This window comes from Crocuta crocuta, unplaced genomic scaffold, assembly GCF_008692635.1.
Source record: "Crocuta crocuta isolate KB4526 unplaced genomic scaffold, BGI_CrCroc_1.0 scaffold9, whole genome shotgun sequence".
Taxonomy (NCBI): Eukaryota; Metazoa; Chordata; class Mammalia; order Carnivora; family Hyaenidae; genus Crocuta; species Crocuta crocuta.
Window position 1 is genome coordinate 7758880 of NW_027551567.1, and position 20801 is coordinate 7779680.

Sequence of the window (20801 nt, forward strand, 5' to 3'; positions counted from 1 at the left end):
GCAGAGGGGGATCCACATTTTTGGGGTTTGAAACAAATAATTTTGAGGCCCTCCTTAAAAAAACGAAGTTTATAAATGCAGAATGGGCTATCCAAATAAGTTACCCAGAAGCTTAAGCTTATTAGCCTCATGGAAAATCTGCCTCTGCACAGAAATCTGACCTGGCAAGTTTATGTGTGGGCACATAGGTCCAAAAGCCACTTTTCTTTGTTCTGATCTCCCACTCCCATTTGTGCAACGACCACTGCTCAGTTTCATGGGCCTAGTTCACAGAACTAGGAGTGATGCTTTAAATTAATGTATTACTAGAATCATCACTTAATAACAAATGTGTTTTCAGCTCATAAAATTTTGTATTTCAGAGGTTAAATTTTTTTGCTGATTTACTCTTCTGGATTTAAAATTATTATTAGATATATGGGGCGCCTTGGTGGCTCACTCGGTTAAGCGTCTGACTTGATTTTGGCTCAGGTCACGATATCATAGTTTGTTGATTTGAGTCCCACATTAGGCTCCATGCTGTGCGGAACCTGCTGGGGACTCTTCTTCTGTCCCTCCCCCTTGCGCACACTCTCAAAATGAATAGACGTAAAAAATAAAATTATTAGATATACATTTATTTATTTACTAAATTATTAAATCTAATGCTTTTCCATTCTGGACGACTAATGAATTAAAAGGACGTACTACTCAGAAACAGAGGAACTCTTCAATCTGTGGTACTTTTTGGTTGGAAGATCTATTTTCTATAATCGTGGAATTTGTGGATATTTAATTGTTTTATAGATTTCTTTACAAATGGTAGATTTTATTTCTGTTTTTATTCTCATTATGTGGCTTTCTTGGAGCTTTGGGTTGATATGGACGTACCCAGTATTCTCAACTGGGGTTACTTCTGCACCTCCAGGAGCCATTTGGCAATGTGCAGAGACATTTTTAGTTGTTACACCGCGGGTAGGGGTGGGAGTGGTGCTACTAACATCTAGTAGGCAGAGTTCAGGGATGCTGCTAAACCTGTAGTTTGCGAGATAGTCCCCTACAACAAAAAACATCTGGTTGAAAATGTCAATAGTGCTCCCCTGAATATATCAATTTTTAAATTTTTTTTCATTTTCTTCATATTTTTCCATTGCTCAGTTTTTCTTAAATTCCAGATATGAATGAGATCATATGGTATTTGTCTTTCTCTGACTAATTTTGCTCAGCATTATACTCTTTAGCTCTGTGTTGTTGCAAATGGAAAGTTTTTTTCCTCTTTTTTTGGTGTGGCTAAATAATCATCTATTGATGGATACTTGGGCTACTTCCATAGTTTGGCTATTGTAAATAATGCTGCAGTAAACATGGGTGTCAATGTATCCCTTTAAATTTTGGGTAAATACCCAGTAGTGCGATTCTTGGATTGTAGGGTAGTTCTATTTTTAATTTTTTTAGGAAACTCCATACTGTTTTTCACAGTGGCTTCCCCAGTTTGCATTCATACCAACAGTGCAAGAGGGTGCATTCCCCTTTCTCCACATCTTTGCCAACATTGTGTTTTTATTTTTAGCCATTCTTCCAAGGGTGAGGTGATATCTTATTGTAGTTTCGATTTGTATTTCCCTGATGATGGGCATCTTTTGATGTGTCTATGGCCATCTGTAGTTTTCTTTGGAGAAATGTCTGTTCATTCATTTTGATTGGATTGTTGATTTTTGGGAATTGAATTGTATCAATTCTTTATATGTTTTGGATATTAACCCTTTATTAGATATGTCATTTGCAAGTATCTTCTCCCATTCATTAGGTTGCCTTTTAGTTTTGTTGATTGTTTCCTTTGTTGTGCAGAAACTTTTTATTTTAATATAGTCTCAATAGTTTATTTCTGCTTTTATTTCCCTTGCCTCAGGAGATCTATCTAGAAAAAAGTTGCTATGTCCAGTTGCAGAGAGATTACTCTGCTATGTCAAGTTTCAAAGACATTGCCTGTATTCTCTTCAAGGATCTTTATGGCTTCAGGTCTCATATTTAGGTCTTTTATCCATTTTTGAGTTTATTTTTGTTTATAGTATGAGAAAGTCATCCAGTTTCATTCTTTGGCATATAGATATTTTTCCCAACACCATTTGTTGAAGAGACTGTCTTTTTCCCATTATTTATTTATTCCTACTTCATCAAAGATTAATTGACCATATAATTGTGAGTTAATTTCTGGTTTTTCTGTTCTGTTCCATTGATACATGAGTCTGTTTTTATGCTATAACCATAATGTTTTATTATTGCTTCTTTGTAATATAACTTGAAATCTAGAACTGTAATACCTCTAGTTTTGTGTTTCTTTTTCAGGATTGCTTTGGGTATTCCTGGGATGCAAGGGTGGTTCAGTATTTGCATGACAATCAGTGCGATATGTTTTAATAAGTCATCCGGCTAAAAATGTCAATAGTGCCATTGAAAGACCCTGAATGTGTCAAATATAAAAGTAGTATATTTTCTGATAGAACAAGAATATTGCTTGTTGACATGTTGAATGATTTGGTTTGTATACCATGCCAATTTTTTATGTTAAACTGCTGACTTAAAGTGGCTGTATCAGAATGTCTTGTGTTCTGAGAAGAGTTGGAGTCTCAAGTGTTAGTGCTGAGATCTATTAGAGAATTCTGTCAGAACTTGAGGGGGCACTAGTAGTGAGTATGCCATATATTGCTACACTGGTCTACTGGATCTTGTAAAAATTGTACTAGTTCATAGATATGTAGTAAACTTCTGTCTTGTCTTTTTGAGTAGATGCAGGCAAAATATCTGAAAGGAAGGACAGTCATTGGAGTAGCAGCAGGCAGGTTTCATACAGTGCTATGGACTAGAGAAGCTGTTTACACTATGGGACTAAATGGTGGACAACTCGGTAAGAAATCTTGATGACAATGTCTGAAAAACAAATTGAATTCTTAAAGTGGATGTTTTGTGATTTATTTGTGTAATTTTTAGGTTATTTGCCAGATCCCAACGGAGAAAAGTATGTAACTGCTCCTCGTCAGGTTTCTGCCCTTCATCATAAGGATATCACTTTGTCTTTGGTTGCTGCAAGTGATGGGGCCACAGTCTGTGTTACCACCAGGGGAGATATTTACTTACTTACAGACTATCAATGCAAAAAGATGGCTTCTAAGTAAGTGTATTTCTGTGAAGAAATATCACTTTAATAATAATAATTCGACTCTTCTAGCAAAACTGTTGAGAGTATCCGCTTTATGCTGTATGATCTGAAGTGTTAGATTGAGAAAATGGAATGGAGAAAATTTAAAACTGAAAGGAAAAGTCAAGAGTTTTTGCTTTTAATGACCTTAGTCTTTTGACAAGCATCCAGGGAATATATGTAGACATTCTCTGTAGATTGTAAAGCAGTATTTCTGAATTATATTTAACGTATGGTTAACTGTTAAAATAAAAATAAAATAAAACATTTTTTTTAATGCTTCAGGTACACAGAACTAGATTAATCATAATTCTTGGTTTGCAACACAGTCATCATTTGTTCATGTGTAGCTTTTTTTTTGTTATGCACTTATTTATTAAAAAAAAATAGTCATATACTGTGGATTCTCAGTCCATGTATTTATAACTAACTGGTATATCTTTTGTCTTTATATTTGTGTAGCCTGTTGTTACTGAAAGTAGGTTCTAGTAGCATGCAGTAAATTTAGCAGCGGTTGGGTCATCAAAAAGCCAAGTAAAGCAGGGAATCATAAAACTAAGGTGTAAGTATGAATAGGTCCACCAGTTGGAGTTCCCTCCCTGTCTTTCACGCATAAGCCATACCCAGAAGGTGTCATCTCTGATTTCATTTGAACAGTTTAAGGAGCAAGTGATTAAAAATAATTGTGAGATAAATTAATATGGTAAGAGTCCTTTACTTTTCATACATTTTCAATCTTATAGTCGATTAATCCATTTCTGATTTGACAGCAGTTTTTTGTTTTACATATTTCTTGTGTCATGCCAAAGTATTCAACTTTTATAAAAAATATTCTTTTCAGACTAATATTTTATTGGTTTATATATTATTTAATAATTACAGTAATAGAAGTAAAGAAATAGATCTTGGAACAAATAACATGAAATTCAGCTACCTGGAAGAGTATAGCTCAATTAGTGGAAGGAATAGTGTGCAGGATTTCTAAAGATTAGCCATCTAACTTTTAAATAAGCAATCAGGCATTTACATTGAAATGCAACAAAATGTGCATTTGCTATTGTAAATGAGATGGTACTTAATAAATTCCATCCATGAAATTAGCTTAGGAGCAGAGAATGTCAAACATCAGTTTGTCACAATTTAGCTTCTATGTTTAACAGTTGGAAGGGTATCAATTGTAGGTCATATTTCAGTTTTAGAAACCTGAAAATGTGAGCATAAATGTTTCTTGGACCTCACTAGTTTTTTTTCTGTTTCATGAGGTGGTTTTTTGGATATTAAGTTTTGTTATTGATTAATAACATTTTAATTACATAAATATAAGTTATATCCAGGTTTTTAACTAAGAAAATGCTTTTGTTACAGAATGTTACAACATGGTAGTTTTGAAAAGTAAAGGTTAAAAAAATTCTTAATGCAAGCAAAATGCTGAAAGGGAGGAAAATGATTCGAGTAGCAATAGGCAGGTTTCACACAATGCTATAGGCATATCACACGTGCAGATAGAATGAAATGGCTAGTGGATGAGTTATTGAATTAGTAATATTGATGATTTTCCTGGTAGCTGTAGCTGTTTAGGGTGTCCATATTTGAAATTAAGGTTTTCTGTTTCATTTTGAATTTAAAGTTTTTTTCTGTTAAATTGCAGATATACTTAGGAGCTTTTAAACATTTATTTATTAAATTTTTTTTAATGTTTTATTTATTTCTGAGAGAGAGAGAGAGAGAGAGAGAGACAGCATGAGCAGGGGAGGGTCAGAGACAGAGGGAGACACAGAATCCGAAGCAGGCTCCAGGCTCTGAGCTGGCTGTCAGCACAGTGCCCGACGCGGGGCTCAAACCCACAAACCATGAGATCATGACCTGAAGCTGAAGTCAAATGCTTAACCAACTGGGCCACCGAGGCGCCCCTTTAATCAGTTATTTAAAGTAGAGTGAATGTGTGCATTAGCAAGTGGGGCTTTAAGTGTTGAATATGTGTATATGTGTGGGTAGAGGCATTTGGGAGGGAGGACTTGCTATAAAAAGAAATGGCCATTGTGTAGGAGACTTACAGAAAGGAGGGACTAAGGATACCCAAGTCCAAATCATCTTACTTTACCTTTCAAAATCATCACCCTAGATTATTATTTGAATAATAATTTCTTTAAAATTGAGCTTGTGTATTTTAGAGAACATGTTAATGTAGATTTTTTTTTCACCTAGGCAACTAAACTTGAAAAAAGTTCTTGTTTCTGGGGGGTGTATGGAATACAAGGTTGATCCTGAAAATTTGAAAGAAAATGGAGGTCAAAAAATCTGCATCCTTGCAATGGATGGAGCTGGAAGGGTGAGTGTGTAGTTTTGTAAAAATGTAGTAATTTTGTTCTCGGTTGATAGTTCTAGGGGACCTGATAATGTGAACATGAAGTACTATGATAATGATTTTTGTTGACTTTATTTCTATAATTTTTTTGACATCCAGTTCTAATTAGCATGGAGCTGGTACTTCAAAGAAAGTTTGATGACATTAACAAAGCTGTCCTATGAAACATTAGTTAAAACTGTAGTTTCAGATTTCATTTACTGTGCTTAAAATGGAAATAAGGGATTTTGATGGATTATTTGATATGTACACTGAGTACTGATAAAGGTATCAAGTTGAATAGATATGATATTTACAACCACTCTTTAAAAATAAAAGCTAAACAGTTAATAAAAATTTGGTGCAGTATTAGAAAGTTTTCCCCAGATTTAGTGTGTTTTTTAAAAAATTTTTTTTCAGTTTATTATTTTAAGAGAGAATGAGCAGGGGAGGGACAGAGAGAGAGGGAGAGAGAGAGAATTCCAAGCCAGCTCCACATGGTCAGTCCAGAGTCTGATGTTGGGCTCAAACTCACGAGCTGTGAAAGCATACCTTGAGGTGAAACCAAGAGTTGGACACTTAACTGAGCACCCAGTTGCCCCTCCCCAGATTTAGTTTTAAACAAATGTACACATATGTGTATTTTCAGAGATTATAACTGTCATATATAAAAGATAATATATTTCTAGATCACTATATGAAGAATCTCTAATCTCTCTCCATTTAAGTAGAGTTCTAATTTTAGTTTGTGTGCAAATATATCAGGACGTTTCTCTAATAAAATTGTTAAATTAAAAGTATATGTTAGTAACAGAATTTTACACTGTGGCTAGAAAAATACAGATTGCTTTTTGCTTAGAAGGTAGAAACATACAATGAGAATATTTTCTGAGGTTTACAAAGTGCTATAAAATTTGACATTTTTAAAATTGAAGAATTAATTATAAAGCTCCATCTGCTGGTACTTAACAGGTATAAACCTAGAGAAGTATTAATTAGAATTAGAGCTCTAATTTGTACTAATGGAAACAGAGGCATGGGAATACAAAAAACATTTGACTGTAGGATATGTTTCTTTTTTTTTTTTATGTTTATTTATTATTGAGAGACAGAGAGCGTGAGCATTGGAGGGGCTGAGAGACACAGAATCTGAAACAGGCTCCAGGCTCTGAGCTGTCTGCACAGAGCCTGATGCGGGACTCGAACCCACAGACTGCGAGATCCTGACCTGAGTTGAAATTGGACAGTTAACCGACTGAGCCACCCAGGCACCCTGGATATGTTTCATTTATATTAATACAGATCTAGTTTATACCTCTGGATTTTTACTTTGCAAAATTAGAATCTTACTATGAAAACCAAGCTCTGAAGGAATCAATCAGTATAGTTTTTTTACCTAACATTTGAGTGACCTTGGAAGATACTATTTTGTTTTAGCTTTTTTAATTATGAGGGGGTTGACCTTTCTAAAAATCAGCAGTATTAATTTTTCAAATGAAATCTTTCTTGGAATGCAAATATATGAAGCAGACAGGAATTGCTGCTCTGGATAAAGCTGGATTGGGAAACTCAACACCCCGCCTCTCATATTTCCTCCATCCCTGAGCGCAGCTTCCAAGCCATTTCTCAGGAACACTGTTTGCAGAACCACTTGGAAGTCATTAAACTCTATTACAAGTTTTCTATCTCTAAGATTTTGTTTTAGTTATGTAATTGGGTTATTCATACACCTTTTTTCTTGAGAGTTAAAGTTTGGATTTTCATAGGTTGATTTTCATTCTTTTTGCAAATAGATGGTACTACACAAGTCTGATATCTAAGATTTAGCTTTCATACTTTTTTCTTTAGCATTGTAGCAAATCGATTTGCCAAAAAGAAATAATACTGAAAATTACTTCTTCTTAAGAGAAGTGTCTTTGAAATATTTTTAGTACTTCATATTTGCTTGATGTACTTTTTTTGGAAGACACAGTTCTTTAAAAATAAATAGATTTTTATAGTATCTCTTTTTCTGTAGAAGAATGAACATTGAAACATATTAATCAGAACTTTTATTTTAGAGATACTTTTTCTTGATTTCAGTTTTTGGTTGTTTAAATGCCATATGGGAATATATTTATATTCCAATTTAATTTGGTTTTAGGTATTTTGTTGGAGATCAGTCAGCAGTTCCCTGAAGCAGTGTCGATGGGCCTATCCACGCCAGGTGTTCATATCTGATATTGCTTTAAATAGAAAAGACATTTTATTTGTCACACAGGATGGAGAAGGATTTAAAGGGAAATGGTTTGAAGAAAAAAAAAAGAATTCTGAAAAGAAAGGTCAGTTCATATATGTGAATAGTGCATAAAGTGTACCTTTCAGTTAACTTTTTAATTTCACAAGTATTTATCATTCGGTTTGACAAGTATTAGTTATTATCCTTAGGTCTCCTCTTTCGATTTTGGTTTGTGTGTGTGCAGATAAGCAGAGTGAATTCAGTCCACTTAAATCTGGAGTTTTCAACCTTTTATTTGTCTCAATATATCTTGAGGTCATGGTTCATCCCTATCAGTAATAGAAGGTCTCTGCTGTTAACAGAAGATCACACTGTTGCTAGCCTTGGCTCATGGGGAGGGAAAGTGGAAAGTTTAAAAAGCAAAATTAAAAACTTCTCAGATGTGTTTTTTCTTTTTTTGCTTTAAAATGTTTAATGTTTGTTTATTTTTGAGAGAGAGCATAGGACAGAACACAAATTAGGGAAGGGCAGAGAGAGAGGGAGACACAGAATCCGAAGCAAGCTTCAAGCTCTGAGTGGTCAGCACAGTGCCTGATGTAGGACTCAAACCCATGATCTGTAAGATCATGACCGGAGCTGAAGTTGGATGTTTAACTGACTGAGCCACCCAGGTGCCCCTCAGATGCTTTGGAACCATCTTCCAAGCTCCATTTTTATTCTTTCTCCCTAAATTGAGAATTGAGTGGCTTTTACTGTAGTTATTTTTTTACATGTATATATACAATTAAAGTTTTTATAAGGTACATTTCATTACTTAAAGTAAAATTATGGGAAGAAATAAAGTTAATATTTATCGAGAATTTTAAAAAGTAAAAGTAGTTGTATTAAACAGTTGCTAAATAGAGAAAAGTTTTATTTCATTCCTTGATGAATATAAAGGATAGCTTTAAGATGCCACTATTGAAAATAGAAGCTTTCCATTATATAGTTCATTCTTAATTTTATCTGATTATAAATTTATAAATATTTAGATTAATTGCATTGTTTTTTAACTTTGGTTAGCAACTTTTTTCTTTCATTTATAATTATTCTCTGTTGATTTTTCTTCTGGAAAAACTAGAATACATTTACTTCTTTATAGTTCACTGGCTGCACCTTATCCCAAGTCACGTGGACAACTGCAAAAAATATGTTGCCTTATTTGTTACTCTTGTTTCTTTTTATCTATTCTTAACTGATTATCAGAATGATCTTTTAAGATCTGATTCTAATATTACTTTGTTTAAAAATTCTTTAATGGTTTCCTCACTTCCTAAACATGGCCCCTACAGTCCCTCCTCTGACCCTTGTCTATGTCTCTGAACTCATCTTGATTTCTCTCCCTTTTATTTACCACTCTCCAGTCATGTTGACCTTCAGATTTTCGATTTTGTTCAGTAGTCTCAGGGCTTTTTCTAATTTCTCACATCTCAGCTTAATTTACATGTCAGAAATGTTTTCACAGATTGCTTAATCTAAATTGAGGGTACCCTATTTCACTTCTCATATTCCTTTTGTGTTTTTATGATGCAGTTCATTTTTACTTGTCTTTATGTATTTATCTTTGTGATTAATTTTTTTCATGCTTGGCTCCTATCAGATTGTTAAGATGGCAAGGACCTTGACTTTCTCTGTATTCTTAGCCTTCAGCATATTTTCTTTTTTTTTNTTAGCTATTGTGTAGAGTGCTACCTTCAGCATATTTTCTGACAGATAGTAGTCCCTTATTAAGCCATCGTTGAAAGAATAAATCAGTTATTATATGCTAAGTCATATATAAAGCACATTTATAATTAAGCAGTTATAAACATTCTTCAAAATGATAAAGCCACAGTGGCGTGATTAATGATTTGTTGTATTTCTTTTATTTCTTTATAGTTTATGGAAGTCTGTAAACATTCGAATTGTATTTACTACATGCCAGATATAGCGCTATGATTTAATGGTACAAAATATATATAGGATGGGCCCCTGTTCTCACACTCGTAAGTCTGTAGGGATAGTAGATATGTACATAAATATTTACAGTGTACAAATACTAATATATTTATGTAACATTTTTTTGCAAGCACAGAAACTGCAATAACTTGAGTGTCAGAGTAAGACTAGGAAAGCCCTCTAAGGTTGATATAGAGTGAATTTGAGAAAGTAATCAAAATGCAGGTTTGACTTGTAAATGTTGGAAGTCCTTGGAATTGTATCTTAGCCATATTTAGTGGTCTAAAACTGAATTCATGATCTCCTGCTCCCACATCTGCTTTGTAATGTTTTCTATCTAATTAAATGGTTATCTTTGATACCTCACGTCTCCATTCCTGTGTCCAGTCACCAAATTTTGTCATTTCTCTCAAGTATTTCTGAAATCTTTCCACGTGTCTCGAGTTTCATTGCTGTAGTAACTTCAGTGTATATCATTTATTCTTTTCCTGGGTTCTTATTAAAGTCATTTCCTAAATGATCTCTTTGTTTTTATTTTTAATTACTTTCAACATTCTTCATATTGCAGCTGGAATCATTTCTTTGTATGCACATTTCATACTTCTCTTTCAGTCTTTTTTTTTTTTTTTTTACAAATAGTTTATTGTCAAATTAGTTTCCACATAACACTCAGTGCTCATCCCCACAAGTGTCCTCCTCCATGCCCATCCCCCCTCCCCCCCACATCCATCAGTCCTCAGTTTTTGTCAGCATTCAAGAGTCTCTCATGGTTTGCCTCTCTCCCTTTCCCCCACCATTTCCGCCCTTCTTCTCCCCCTTGTTCCTCAGTTAAGTTCCTCCTAATCCTCCTATACGTGCAAACATATGATATTTGTCCTTCTCTGCCTGACTTATTTCCCTCAGCATAACACCCTCAAGGTCCATCCATGTTGCTACACATGGCCAGATTTCATTGTTTCTCATTGCCATGTAGTATTCCATGGTATAGATAAACCACATCTTCTTGATCCATTCATCTGTTGATGGACACTTAGGCTCTTTCCATGTTTTAGCTATTGTGGAGAGTGCTGCTATGAACATTGGGGTACATGTGCTCCTATGCCTCAGCATTTCTGTATCCCTTGGGTAAATTCCTAGCAGTTCTTTCACATAGTCTTGATCTGACTTGTAATGATACAATCATTTGTTTAACATCTCTCTTCTCTGCTACATTGTGTACTCCAAGATGGTAGGGAGGACATGCCTAACATCACTGCTGTATCTCCAGGATAAACTGATGATCATTATATCACAGTAGCACAGTGTAGTCACTCAGATATTTGCTGAATAAATGGAAGAAAGGGGGAGAAGGAAGTGGGAGAGCAAACAAGCCTACAAACAAATTATGAGGATGCTGAATTTACATATTTTTAATGCAAGCTGAGGGATTTTAGAAGCCAGTATAACACAAGATTTCCTTTTCAGATAACTTTGGTTGCATTGTGGAGGATGTTTTTGCTGAAAGGGATGAAATCATGGATAATTGAGAATGGACTCACCAAAGTTTCCTGTATAATACCTGTACCTAGGGTACAAATTGTGTTGAAGAGAGAGAAAGGATATAGTCCTTCAAGAGGACTTATATATGAAAGATACTTCCATATTCTAATTGTTTTTCTATTTTCTTTACTCTTAAACCATTTTAATAGCTTCAATAAAGCCTCCATTAATGAAAGTTTATTTTTCTTTTTAGCAGAGATTTTATCAAGTCTTCATAATTCCTCATCAGATGTGTCTTGTGTCTCTGATATAAATAGTATATATGAAAGAATTCGACTTGAGAAACTTACTTTTGCCCATAGAGCTGTTAGTGTCAGCTCAGATCCAAGTGGATGCAACTTTGCAATCCTTCAGTCAGATCCTAAAACGAGGTACACTTGTATATATTAAATTTCATTTTTAGAAGAAATAATCACTGGGTTTTCTTTTGTTTTCAGTAGCTCCGGAAGCAAATTTAATTGAACTGCTTTTGCCAAGACTTAAAGACACTTTAGACATAAAATCATATTGCCTGGATAACTCAAAGGTGTAATTTGTTACAGTGGGAATGATGAGTGTTTCTTTTCATTTGTAAACTGATATTTATTGAAAATATTTAAGATACATATATACATGTGCAATATTTATTTATATCTTAGTACTTTGTGATGTACTCTAGGTTCTCAGATTCTGAGAAATATAAATATTTGTTATGTAGTTTGCAAAAATTTTTTAATCTTTGAATATGATAATTAATAAAAGAAGAGGTGGTATATAGCCATCTATAGGGTAGTGTGACTCTCAGTACAGATCTTCTCTAAGTCATATTAGTAGAGAGATGACAGGTTAAGATAAATGTCAAGGGTATTGTTTGGAAAGAAGTCCTAAAGTAGGGTGACCACCCATCCTGGTTTGCCCAGGTCTGTCCCATATAAAATACCAAAAGTCTCATCTCCTGGAAAACCCCTCAATCCAGGGCAAACCAGGAGGATTGGTTCCCCTACCTGAAGGGTGGAGTGTGGATTGGGAAGGTGTGATAACATTCTTACAGTATTGAAACAATCAGTGTTGTGTACTGATTGTAGGTCTGTGTGCGTGTCTATCTTTACTTCCTGAGTTTCTGACCTATTCTGGGATCACACCAGAAGTATTTGCTCATTTCTTTGTATATATTTGGCTTTCTTCTCTTAAATGGATAAAGGATAAAAGGATACAAAAGAAAAGGTTGAGAACTGTAGTCTCTTTTTGAATGTTTTTAGTTTTATAGTCCTTTAGAAAATTTCTATGAAATAGTCATTTGGATTTATATTCTGGTGTTTCCTCATAGAAATAGAAAACACTGCTTTTAAAGGAAAACTTAAATCGTGTCATTTTAGTTTAGGAGAAAAATATAAAAAGGAATAGAAGCATTTTAAAGGGTAATATAGTATTTAAGACTGTGCAGTATTCTTATATTTTAGGAAATGCCAGATATAAAGTCTTTTAAGTTTATAGCAAAAAAAGATACTACACTTTAAAAGGAGAGAAGGCTAGGGATGCTTTTTCATTTTCTTGAAAGTAAAAGATATTTTGTTCATTTCTAGCCTTTATGAAATTCCAACTGTATCCTCATCATCATTTTTTGAAGAGTTTGGCAAACTGTTACGGGAAACAGATGAAACAGACAACATACATGATGTGACATTTCAAGTTGGCAATAGAATCTTCCCTGCACATAAATATATTTTGGCAGTGCATTCTGACTTTTTTCAGAAATTGTTTCTTTCAGATGGGACTACTTTGGACTTTGCAGATGTTTACCGGAAAGATGAAGATTCTGCAGGATGCCATCTCTTTGTGGTAGAGAAGGTTCATCCTGACTTGTTTGAGTACCTTTTACAATTTATATACACAGATACTTGTGACTTTTTAATTCATGGCTTCACACCAAGAATAAACTTAAGCAAAAAACCAGAAGAATATCAGAGCACTCTGAATTCTCATTCAAATAAAATGAATTGTCATGAAGATAATCAGAAGTCAGCATTTGAAGTTTACAGAAGTAATCAAGCTCAGACAGTTAATGAAAAGCAGAAAAGCAAACCTAAATCTTCCAATAAAGGGAAAAGTATTGGGGAAGATGATCCTGTAAGAATGTTGCAAAATGTTGCAAAGAAATTTGATTTCAGTAATTTGAGTAGTAGGTATGGCTCCTCCTTAATATCTATTCTTGAACCTCATTATATCCTTCTTTTAGAAATTCTTCTAGTTTTCTTTTCTACTCTTCTTCCCCTGTTCCCCAGATACCTCCCCCACCCTCCTTTTTGGAGGGAGGTACATGGATATGTTCTTTCTCCATTTTCTTTTGAAGCTATCTCTGTAGGACTCACTGGATTAAAACATTAAAGGATGAGGAGGCTGTTAGTGGGTTTGAACTCTATGGTGTTTGCATAAGAGGGATCTGGAATGGTAGGCAGTGGTATGCTGGAAAGAGCACTATCTTTTGAGTTAGAAATACCTGCAGATGCCTCTTAGCTCTACTATGATTAGCTAGGGCAGATTTCTTAGTTTCTTTGAATGTCAGTTTCTCAGTATATAAAATGAGGGGTATAATTGTGATCTCATATTGTGATCTCATGTAGTTTTGTCATATAGCATGTGTAAAATACCTAAGACAGTATTTGTCATCTAAGCCAGATTCTTTGGAATTCTCTCTTTTTTAAAGTATGTATAGTGCTTGTGAAGGTATAAACTTATGTGTGGGGTAGGAGCAGAGGAAGAGTGTGTATCTTGTTTCCTATTTGAAAACACTGAAGGGCTTTATGGTATGGCTTTGATATATTTTTTATCAGTATGATATTTAATATACAGTTGACCCTTTAGAAATAGGGGTTTGAGCTGTGCAGATCCACTTGTATTCAGATTTTTTATGATAAATGCAGTATAGTACTATAAATTCATTTTCTCTTCTTTATGTTTTTCTTAACATTTTCTTTTCTCCACATTACTTTATTGCAAGAATACAATATGTAATGCATATAACATACAAACCACAGATATCGAAGCAGATCTACTGTTTGTTATTGGGAATGCTTCCAGTCAACAGTAGGTTATTAGTAGTTAAGTTTTTGGGGAGTCAAAATTATATGCAGATTTCAACTCCATGGAATGGTGGTGGTGGTGACTCTAACCCCTGCATTGTTCACGAATCAACTGTACTTTGAATTTAAGTAAAATTGAAGGAGAAAATATGGTTCTTTTTTTTTTAAATCACAGAGTAGGGTTTGTTGAGATACTTTTCTAGATGATATAAGTTACATAATTAGGTTCAGATGTAAGGTACTTTAATTTGTTGGATTTTTGTTTTGGTCCATCAATTATTAATTTTTATCTATTCTTTGGTAGGTTGGATGGAGTCAGATTTGAGAATGGAAAAATTAATGTTATTGAGAAGAAAACTAGTAACAGATCAAAGCTAAATCAGAAAAAATGGTAAGTTAGGAAATGAAGATAAACTTTTCATCTCTAGATTTTGAGACCTAAGTATGAAAACAGAGCTCTTCTTACTGACATATGCAGCAAAATATATTGAATAGATACCCTTTTACCTTAACTAGTCTTCAGTTCTAGAAAAATTGGAGAACTGTTATGGTAAGTGGATAAAATATTAACTTCTCAGTAAGACATTGAAATAGTTCTTTTTTTTTTTAACTTTCTAATAAAAAAACTGAAGTTTTATTTTTCTTGTCCAAGTTTTGTATTTTTCAATATGTAGGAAATAGCGTTACCCTAAAGCCAAACTAATTATACCTCTTCATCATTATGATGATTATTTCCTTTAGTATAAGTTTTCTTAATAACAAAAATAATTTGATTAAAAAGTTTTTCTGAGGCACCTGGGTAGCTTAATAAGTTGAGTGTCTGACTTCTGCTCAGGTCATGATCTTGAGGTTCCTAAGTTTGAGCCCTGCATTGAGCTCGCTGCTGTCAGCCTGTCAGCTCGCTTTGGATCCACTGTCCCCGTCTCCCACCCACGCTCTCCCAAAAATAAATACATATTTAAAAAGATATATTTGTTTTCAGGTATTTGTACTTTGTAGGTGAAAAGTTCTGGAGAAAGAAACTATGGAAATATCTAGATTGTGTTTAGCAAAGAATAGGTTGTAAAAAGAACTGACTTAAAGACCTTTGATTATGATGTCACTTACTATTATATTATTAAAACTCAGCCTGGCCTGTAATGAAAAAGGAAAATTAGAAGACTGTTTTTGAATATTCATCTATATTTAGTTCCCTTTAAGTATTATCTTTATTTACCCTTCTTATCTTTCCTCTAGTGGAAAGAGGTGAAGTACTTTATCTGTATGCATGCCCTCAAGTTGTTTGTTGTCTGCCATCTTTATTTAAGAGAAAATCAAGTTAAGCCAAATCCTATAATAAATTTTCTATTTGCTAAATATGTAAAGAAATTGCTCTTGCTTCAATTAAAAAAATTTTTTTTCAGTTCATTTCTGTGTGATGTGACCATGAAATCAGTAGATGGAAAGGAATTTCCTTGTCATAAGTGTGTTCTTTGTGCCAGACTAGGTAAATATAATTTTTATTAGTTCCTGATTTGTTGGTTTTAGTATTGTTTTACTGTTCTAATAACTTATACTTTTTCTTTTCTCAGAATATTTTCATAGTATGCTGAGTAGCTCATGGATTGAGGTAAGATTTAAGTTGAAAACACCTCAGTTGGTAATGAACACTTCTTAATATTTTTGAGAAATTACATACTAAAGGAGTTTAAAATGGGAACCTGATATTTTAAGTCAGTTTTATTTTTGTATTAAACTTTATTTATGCTGAAGCCTGCTGGAAAATAGCAACATTTAGAATTAAAAATTGTTGCAGAAAGGCTTCTTATCAAAGTTTTCCCTTTATTATTTGGACTTGTATTTGGAATACCAGTGTATTTGGATTTTGTTTCAGCTTTTCTTGCTTCTCCATGTTATAAGGCATTTTAAAATTAAACGTATGTCATTTTAGCTTTGTGTTTTATAAATGTTGCATATATTATTTGTATTTGACGTAATTCCTGTTCAGAATTTCTGTACCAGTCAGAATGCAGTTTTTTGTAGTTTAAAATGAATTATTTTACTTTATTTAGGCTTCCACTTGTACAGCTCTGGAAATGCCAATACATTCTGACATACTGAAAGTTATTTTGGACTACCTCTATACTGATGAAGCTGTGGTGATAAAAGGTATTAATAAGAAGACATTTTAGATGTTTAAGATATAATTGAATAATGGCAAAATCAACATGAATCTTAAAAATTCTAATCTAATTGAAATAAGCCATCAACAGAGGCTTAATTTAGAATAAGCAATAGGGATGATTACTAGTCGTAAAGGAGTGGAAAAAAATTTTCATTACCTATGTGAAAATCAGTTCTATAAAAATTATATATAATGGTTGAGATTAGATTGAACAGTTTCATACCCAACTACTTATATGATTGAAATGAAGAACTGGTGATATGGAATATAGTTTTGACAAATATTTTACAAAAGTTTTTTCTTGTTTGTTTTCCCCCTGGTGATAATATATCTGAGGTAAAAGAACTAGACTAAGAATTGAATCAAAATTATGAAGAGATTGCATTTATATGTTTTGTCAAGCAATACACCAATGTTTTAGTTATAAACTGTTTTTAGTCATAGGTGTGATGGATATATTGTATGTATATACCACATTTTTATTTTTATCCATTCATCCATCAGTGAATGTTTAGGCTGTTTCTATATCCTTACTATTGTTACTTATGCTACAGTGAACATGGGAGTGCAGATAATGTCTTCAAGATCCTGAAGATTCAGTTATTTTGGCTAAATACCCAGAAGTGGGATTGCTGTATCATATGGTAGTTCTATTTTAATTTTTTTAGGAACCTTCATACTGTTTTCCATAGTGGCTATATCATTTTACATTCCTACCAGTAGTGAACACAAGTGTTCCCTTGTCTCTACATCCTTGTTATCTTTTGTTTTATTGATAATAGCCATTCTTGATAATAGCCATTCTAACAGACATAAGGAGACATCTCACTTTTTACACTTTTTATTTGCATTTTTCTGATAATTATTCACATTGAGCACCTTTAATGTACCTGTTGGCCATTTGTATGTCTTTTTTGGAGAAATAATCTGTTTAGTTCTCCTGTCCATTTCTTAGTTGAGTTATTTAGGGATTTTTTTGTTTTTTTTGTTTTGTTTTGCTATTAGTTGTAGGAATTTCTTATATATTTTGGATATTAATCCCTTATCAGATATGGTTTGCAAATATTTTCTCCCATTCTGAAGGTTGCCTTTTCATTTTGTTGATTGTTTCTCATTGCTTTGTAGAAGCTTTGTAGTTTCATGTAATTTTACTTCGCTTATTTTTGCTTTTGTTGGATGTGGTTTTGATGTCATATCCAAATTATTGCCAAGATTGAGATCTTTCTCCCTGTTTTCTCCTAGCAGTTTTGGAGTTTCAGGTGTTAGGTTTAATCATTAATCCATTTTGAGTTAAATTTTTTACATGGTATGGGTCCTATTTAATTCTCTTGCATTCAGTTTTCCTAGCACCCTTTATTGAAAAGACTACCCTTTTCCCATTTTGTATTCTTGATACCCTTGTTGAAGATTGACTCTAAAATGAGGGTTTATTTCTGGGCTCTCTATTATGTTCCACTGGTATTTCACTACTGTAGTTTTGCAACATAACTTGAAGTTAGAAAGTGTGATTCCTCCAGCCTTGTTCTTCTTTCTTAGGATTACTCTGTTTTTCGGGGTTTTTGTGCTTCCATATGAATTTTAGGATTGCTTTTCTATTTCTGTGCAAAATGCCATTGGATTTTTGATAGGATTTTTTGAATCTGTAGTTTGTTTTGGGTAGAGTGGACATTTTAACAGTATTAAGTCTTTTAGTCCATGAATGTGGGATATTTTTCCATTTATTGTTAATCCTCAATTCCTTTCATTAATGTTATACAGTTTTCAGAGTACAGATCTTTTTTCCTTTTTAAAAAAATTTTTGTATGTTTTATTTATTTCTGAGAGAGAGAGACAGACAGACAGACAAGCAGACAGACAGACAGCATGAGCAGGGGAGGGTTAGAGAGAGAGGGAGATACAGAATCTGAAGCAGGCTCCAGGCTCTGAGCTAGCCGTCAGCACAGAGGCTGATGCGAGGCTCAAACCCATAAACCGTGAGATCATGACCTGAACTGAAGTTGGACACTTAACTGACTGAGCCACCCAGGCACCCCTCTTTTTTCTATTTTTAAGTTTATTTATTTTGAGAAGGAGAATGTGCACAGGTGGTGGAGGGTCGGAGAGAAATGGAGAGAGAATCCCAAGCCGACTGTCTCCATTGTCAGTGCAGAGCCCAGCTCAGGGCTCAAACTCACAAACTGTGGGATCATGACCTAAGCCAAAATTAAGAGTTGGATGTTTGAACAATTGAATGACCCAGGTGCCCCAGAGTAGCTCTTTTATCTCCTTGGTTAAATTATTCCTAAAGTATTTTATTCTTTTTGATATAATTGTGAAAGGGATTATTTTCTTAATTACTTTTTTGGATAGTTCATTGTGCATAGAAAAGCGACTGATTTTTATGTTGCAGTTTTTACTGAATTTGTTCATTACTTTTTTTTTTTTAGAGTTTATTTATTTAGTTTGAGAGAGAGAGGCTGGGAGGGGCAGAGTTGGGGGTGGGGAGAGAATCCCAAGCAAGCTCCACACTATCAGTGCAGAGCCTGATGTGGGGCTTTGAACTCACAAACTGAGATCATGACCTGAGCTGAAACCGAGTTGAATGCTTAACTAACAGAGCTACCCAGGTACCCCTATTTGTTACTTCTAATAGATTTTTGATGGTGTATTTAGGCTTCTCCAGATAGAAGATCTTGTTATCTACACAGACAGTTTTACTTCTTTCTTTTCAATTTGGGTGATGTTTATTTCATTTTCTTCATTGTTCTTGCTAGGAATTGCAATACTATGTTGAAAAAGAGTAGTAAGACTGGGGAGCCTTGTCTTGTTCCTGATCTTAGACAAATAGCTTTCAGATTTTTACTGTTCAGTATATTAGCTGTGGATTGGTCACAGATGGCCTTTATTATGTTGAGGTATATTCCTTCTTTACCTAATTTGTTGAGAGTTTTTATCGTGAATGGATGTTGAATTTTGTCTTCTGACTTACTGCATGTACTGCAATGATCATATATGATTTTTGTATTTTTAAAGTTTATTTATTTATTTTGAGAGAGAGAACAAGAACGATGGGGGAAGGCAGAGAGCGAGGGAGATAGAAAATCCCAAGCAGGCCCTGCACTGTCAGTGCAGAGTCTGATGAGGGGCTCAAACTTAGAAATTGTGAAATCCTGACCTGAGCCGAAATCATGAGTTGGATGCTGACAAAATCAGTTTTCCCCATGATTTTTATCCTTCCTATTGTTATGGTAGTATCACATTGGTTGATTTGCATGTATTGAACCATCCTTGCACCAGGCATAAATCCCACTTGATATGGTATATAATCTTTCTAACATGCTATTGAATTTAGTTTATTAGTTTTTTATTAAGGATTTTTGCAGCTGTGTTCATTAGGGGTGTCATACTGTGATTTTCTTTTCTTGTAGTGTCCTCAACTCCTTTTTGGTATCAGGATAATCCTGGCCTCCTAAGTTTGAAAATGTTCCCTCTTAAGTTTTTTTGGACAAGTTTGAAAAAGATTGGTGTTAATTTTTCTTTAAATGTTTGGTAGAGTTCACCCATGAAGCCATCTGGTCTAGAACTTTTCTTTTTTGAGAGATTTTTGATTATGGGTTCAGTCTCCTTACTCTTATTGACTATTGAAATTTTCTGTTTCCTTATGATTTAGTCTTTATGTTTCTAGGAATTCATCTCTTCTAGGTCATCCAATTTGTTAGCTTATAATTATTGATAGTAATCTCTTATGTTTTGCATTTCTTTGATATCACTTATAATATCTTCTCATTCATTTATGATTAAATTTTTGGAGGCTCAGTCTTTATTATTTTCTTCCTTCTGCTGACTTTGGGCTTTGTTTCTTCTTTTTCTAGTTCCTTGTTATACAAAATCCTTAAGGTTCTTTTAAGATCTTTCTTTTTTGTTCAGGTATTTATCAGAAGTTAAGGTATTTATCAGAACTTCTTTTGCTGTATCTCATAAGTTTTGGTATGTTGTATTTCCATTTTCATTTGTCTCAAGATATCTTTTACTTCTTTTTGATTTCTTCTTTGACTTACTGTGTTAATTTACACATATGTACACATTTCCATATTTTTCTTCTGTTCTAGTTTTATATCACTGTAGTTGGAGAAGATATTTGGTATCATTTCAGTTTCTTATATTGTTAAGACTTGTTTCATTTCCTGGTAAATGATCTGCCCTGAAGGATGGTTTATGTGCACGGAGAAGAATGTGAATTTTGCTATATATGTGCTAGTTTCTGCATATATGTTCTGTATATATGTGTTAGCTTCATTTGGTTGGTAGTTTTGGTCAAGTCTGATGTTTCCTTGTTGATTTTATGT

General features: G+C 33.8%; 1 protein-coding gene across 4 annotated transcripts in view; it reads left to right on the forward strand.

The window, feature by feature from the left end:
* IBTK (inhibitor of Bruton tyrosine kinase) overlaps positions 1 to 20801 on the forward strand; it is a 91606-nt gene that overhangs the window by 26049 nt on the left and 44756 nt on the right. For 2 of the 4 annotated variants that reach the window (XM_077750257.1, XM_077750259.1), the window contains exons 7-16: positions 2767 to 2884; positions 2968 to 3148; positions 5381 to 5504; positions 7663 to 7840; positions 11447 to 11624; positions 12816 to 13415; positions 14617 to 14703; positions 15716 to 15798; positions 15884 to 15921; positions 16364 to 16460. In XM_077750257.1, the coding sequence (XP_077606383.1) occupies positions 2767 to 2884; positions 2968 to 3148; positions 5381 to 5504; positions 7663 to 7840; positions 11447 to 11624; positions 12816 to 13415; positions 14617 to 14703; positions 15716 to 15798; positions 15884 to 15921; positions 16364 to 16460 (1684 nt within the window). The remainder of the gene's footprint in view (positions 1 to 2766; positions 2885 to 2967; positions 3149 to 5380; positions 5505 to 7662; positions 7841 to 11446; positions 11625 to 12815; positions 13416 to 14616; positions 14704 to 15715; positions 15799 to 15883; positions 15922 to 16363; positions 16461 to 20801) is intronic. The other 2 variants (XM_077750258.1, XM_077750260.1) reach the window with 1 other exon arrangement.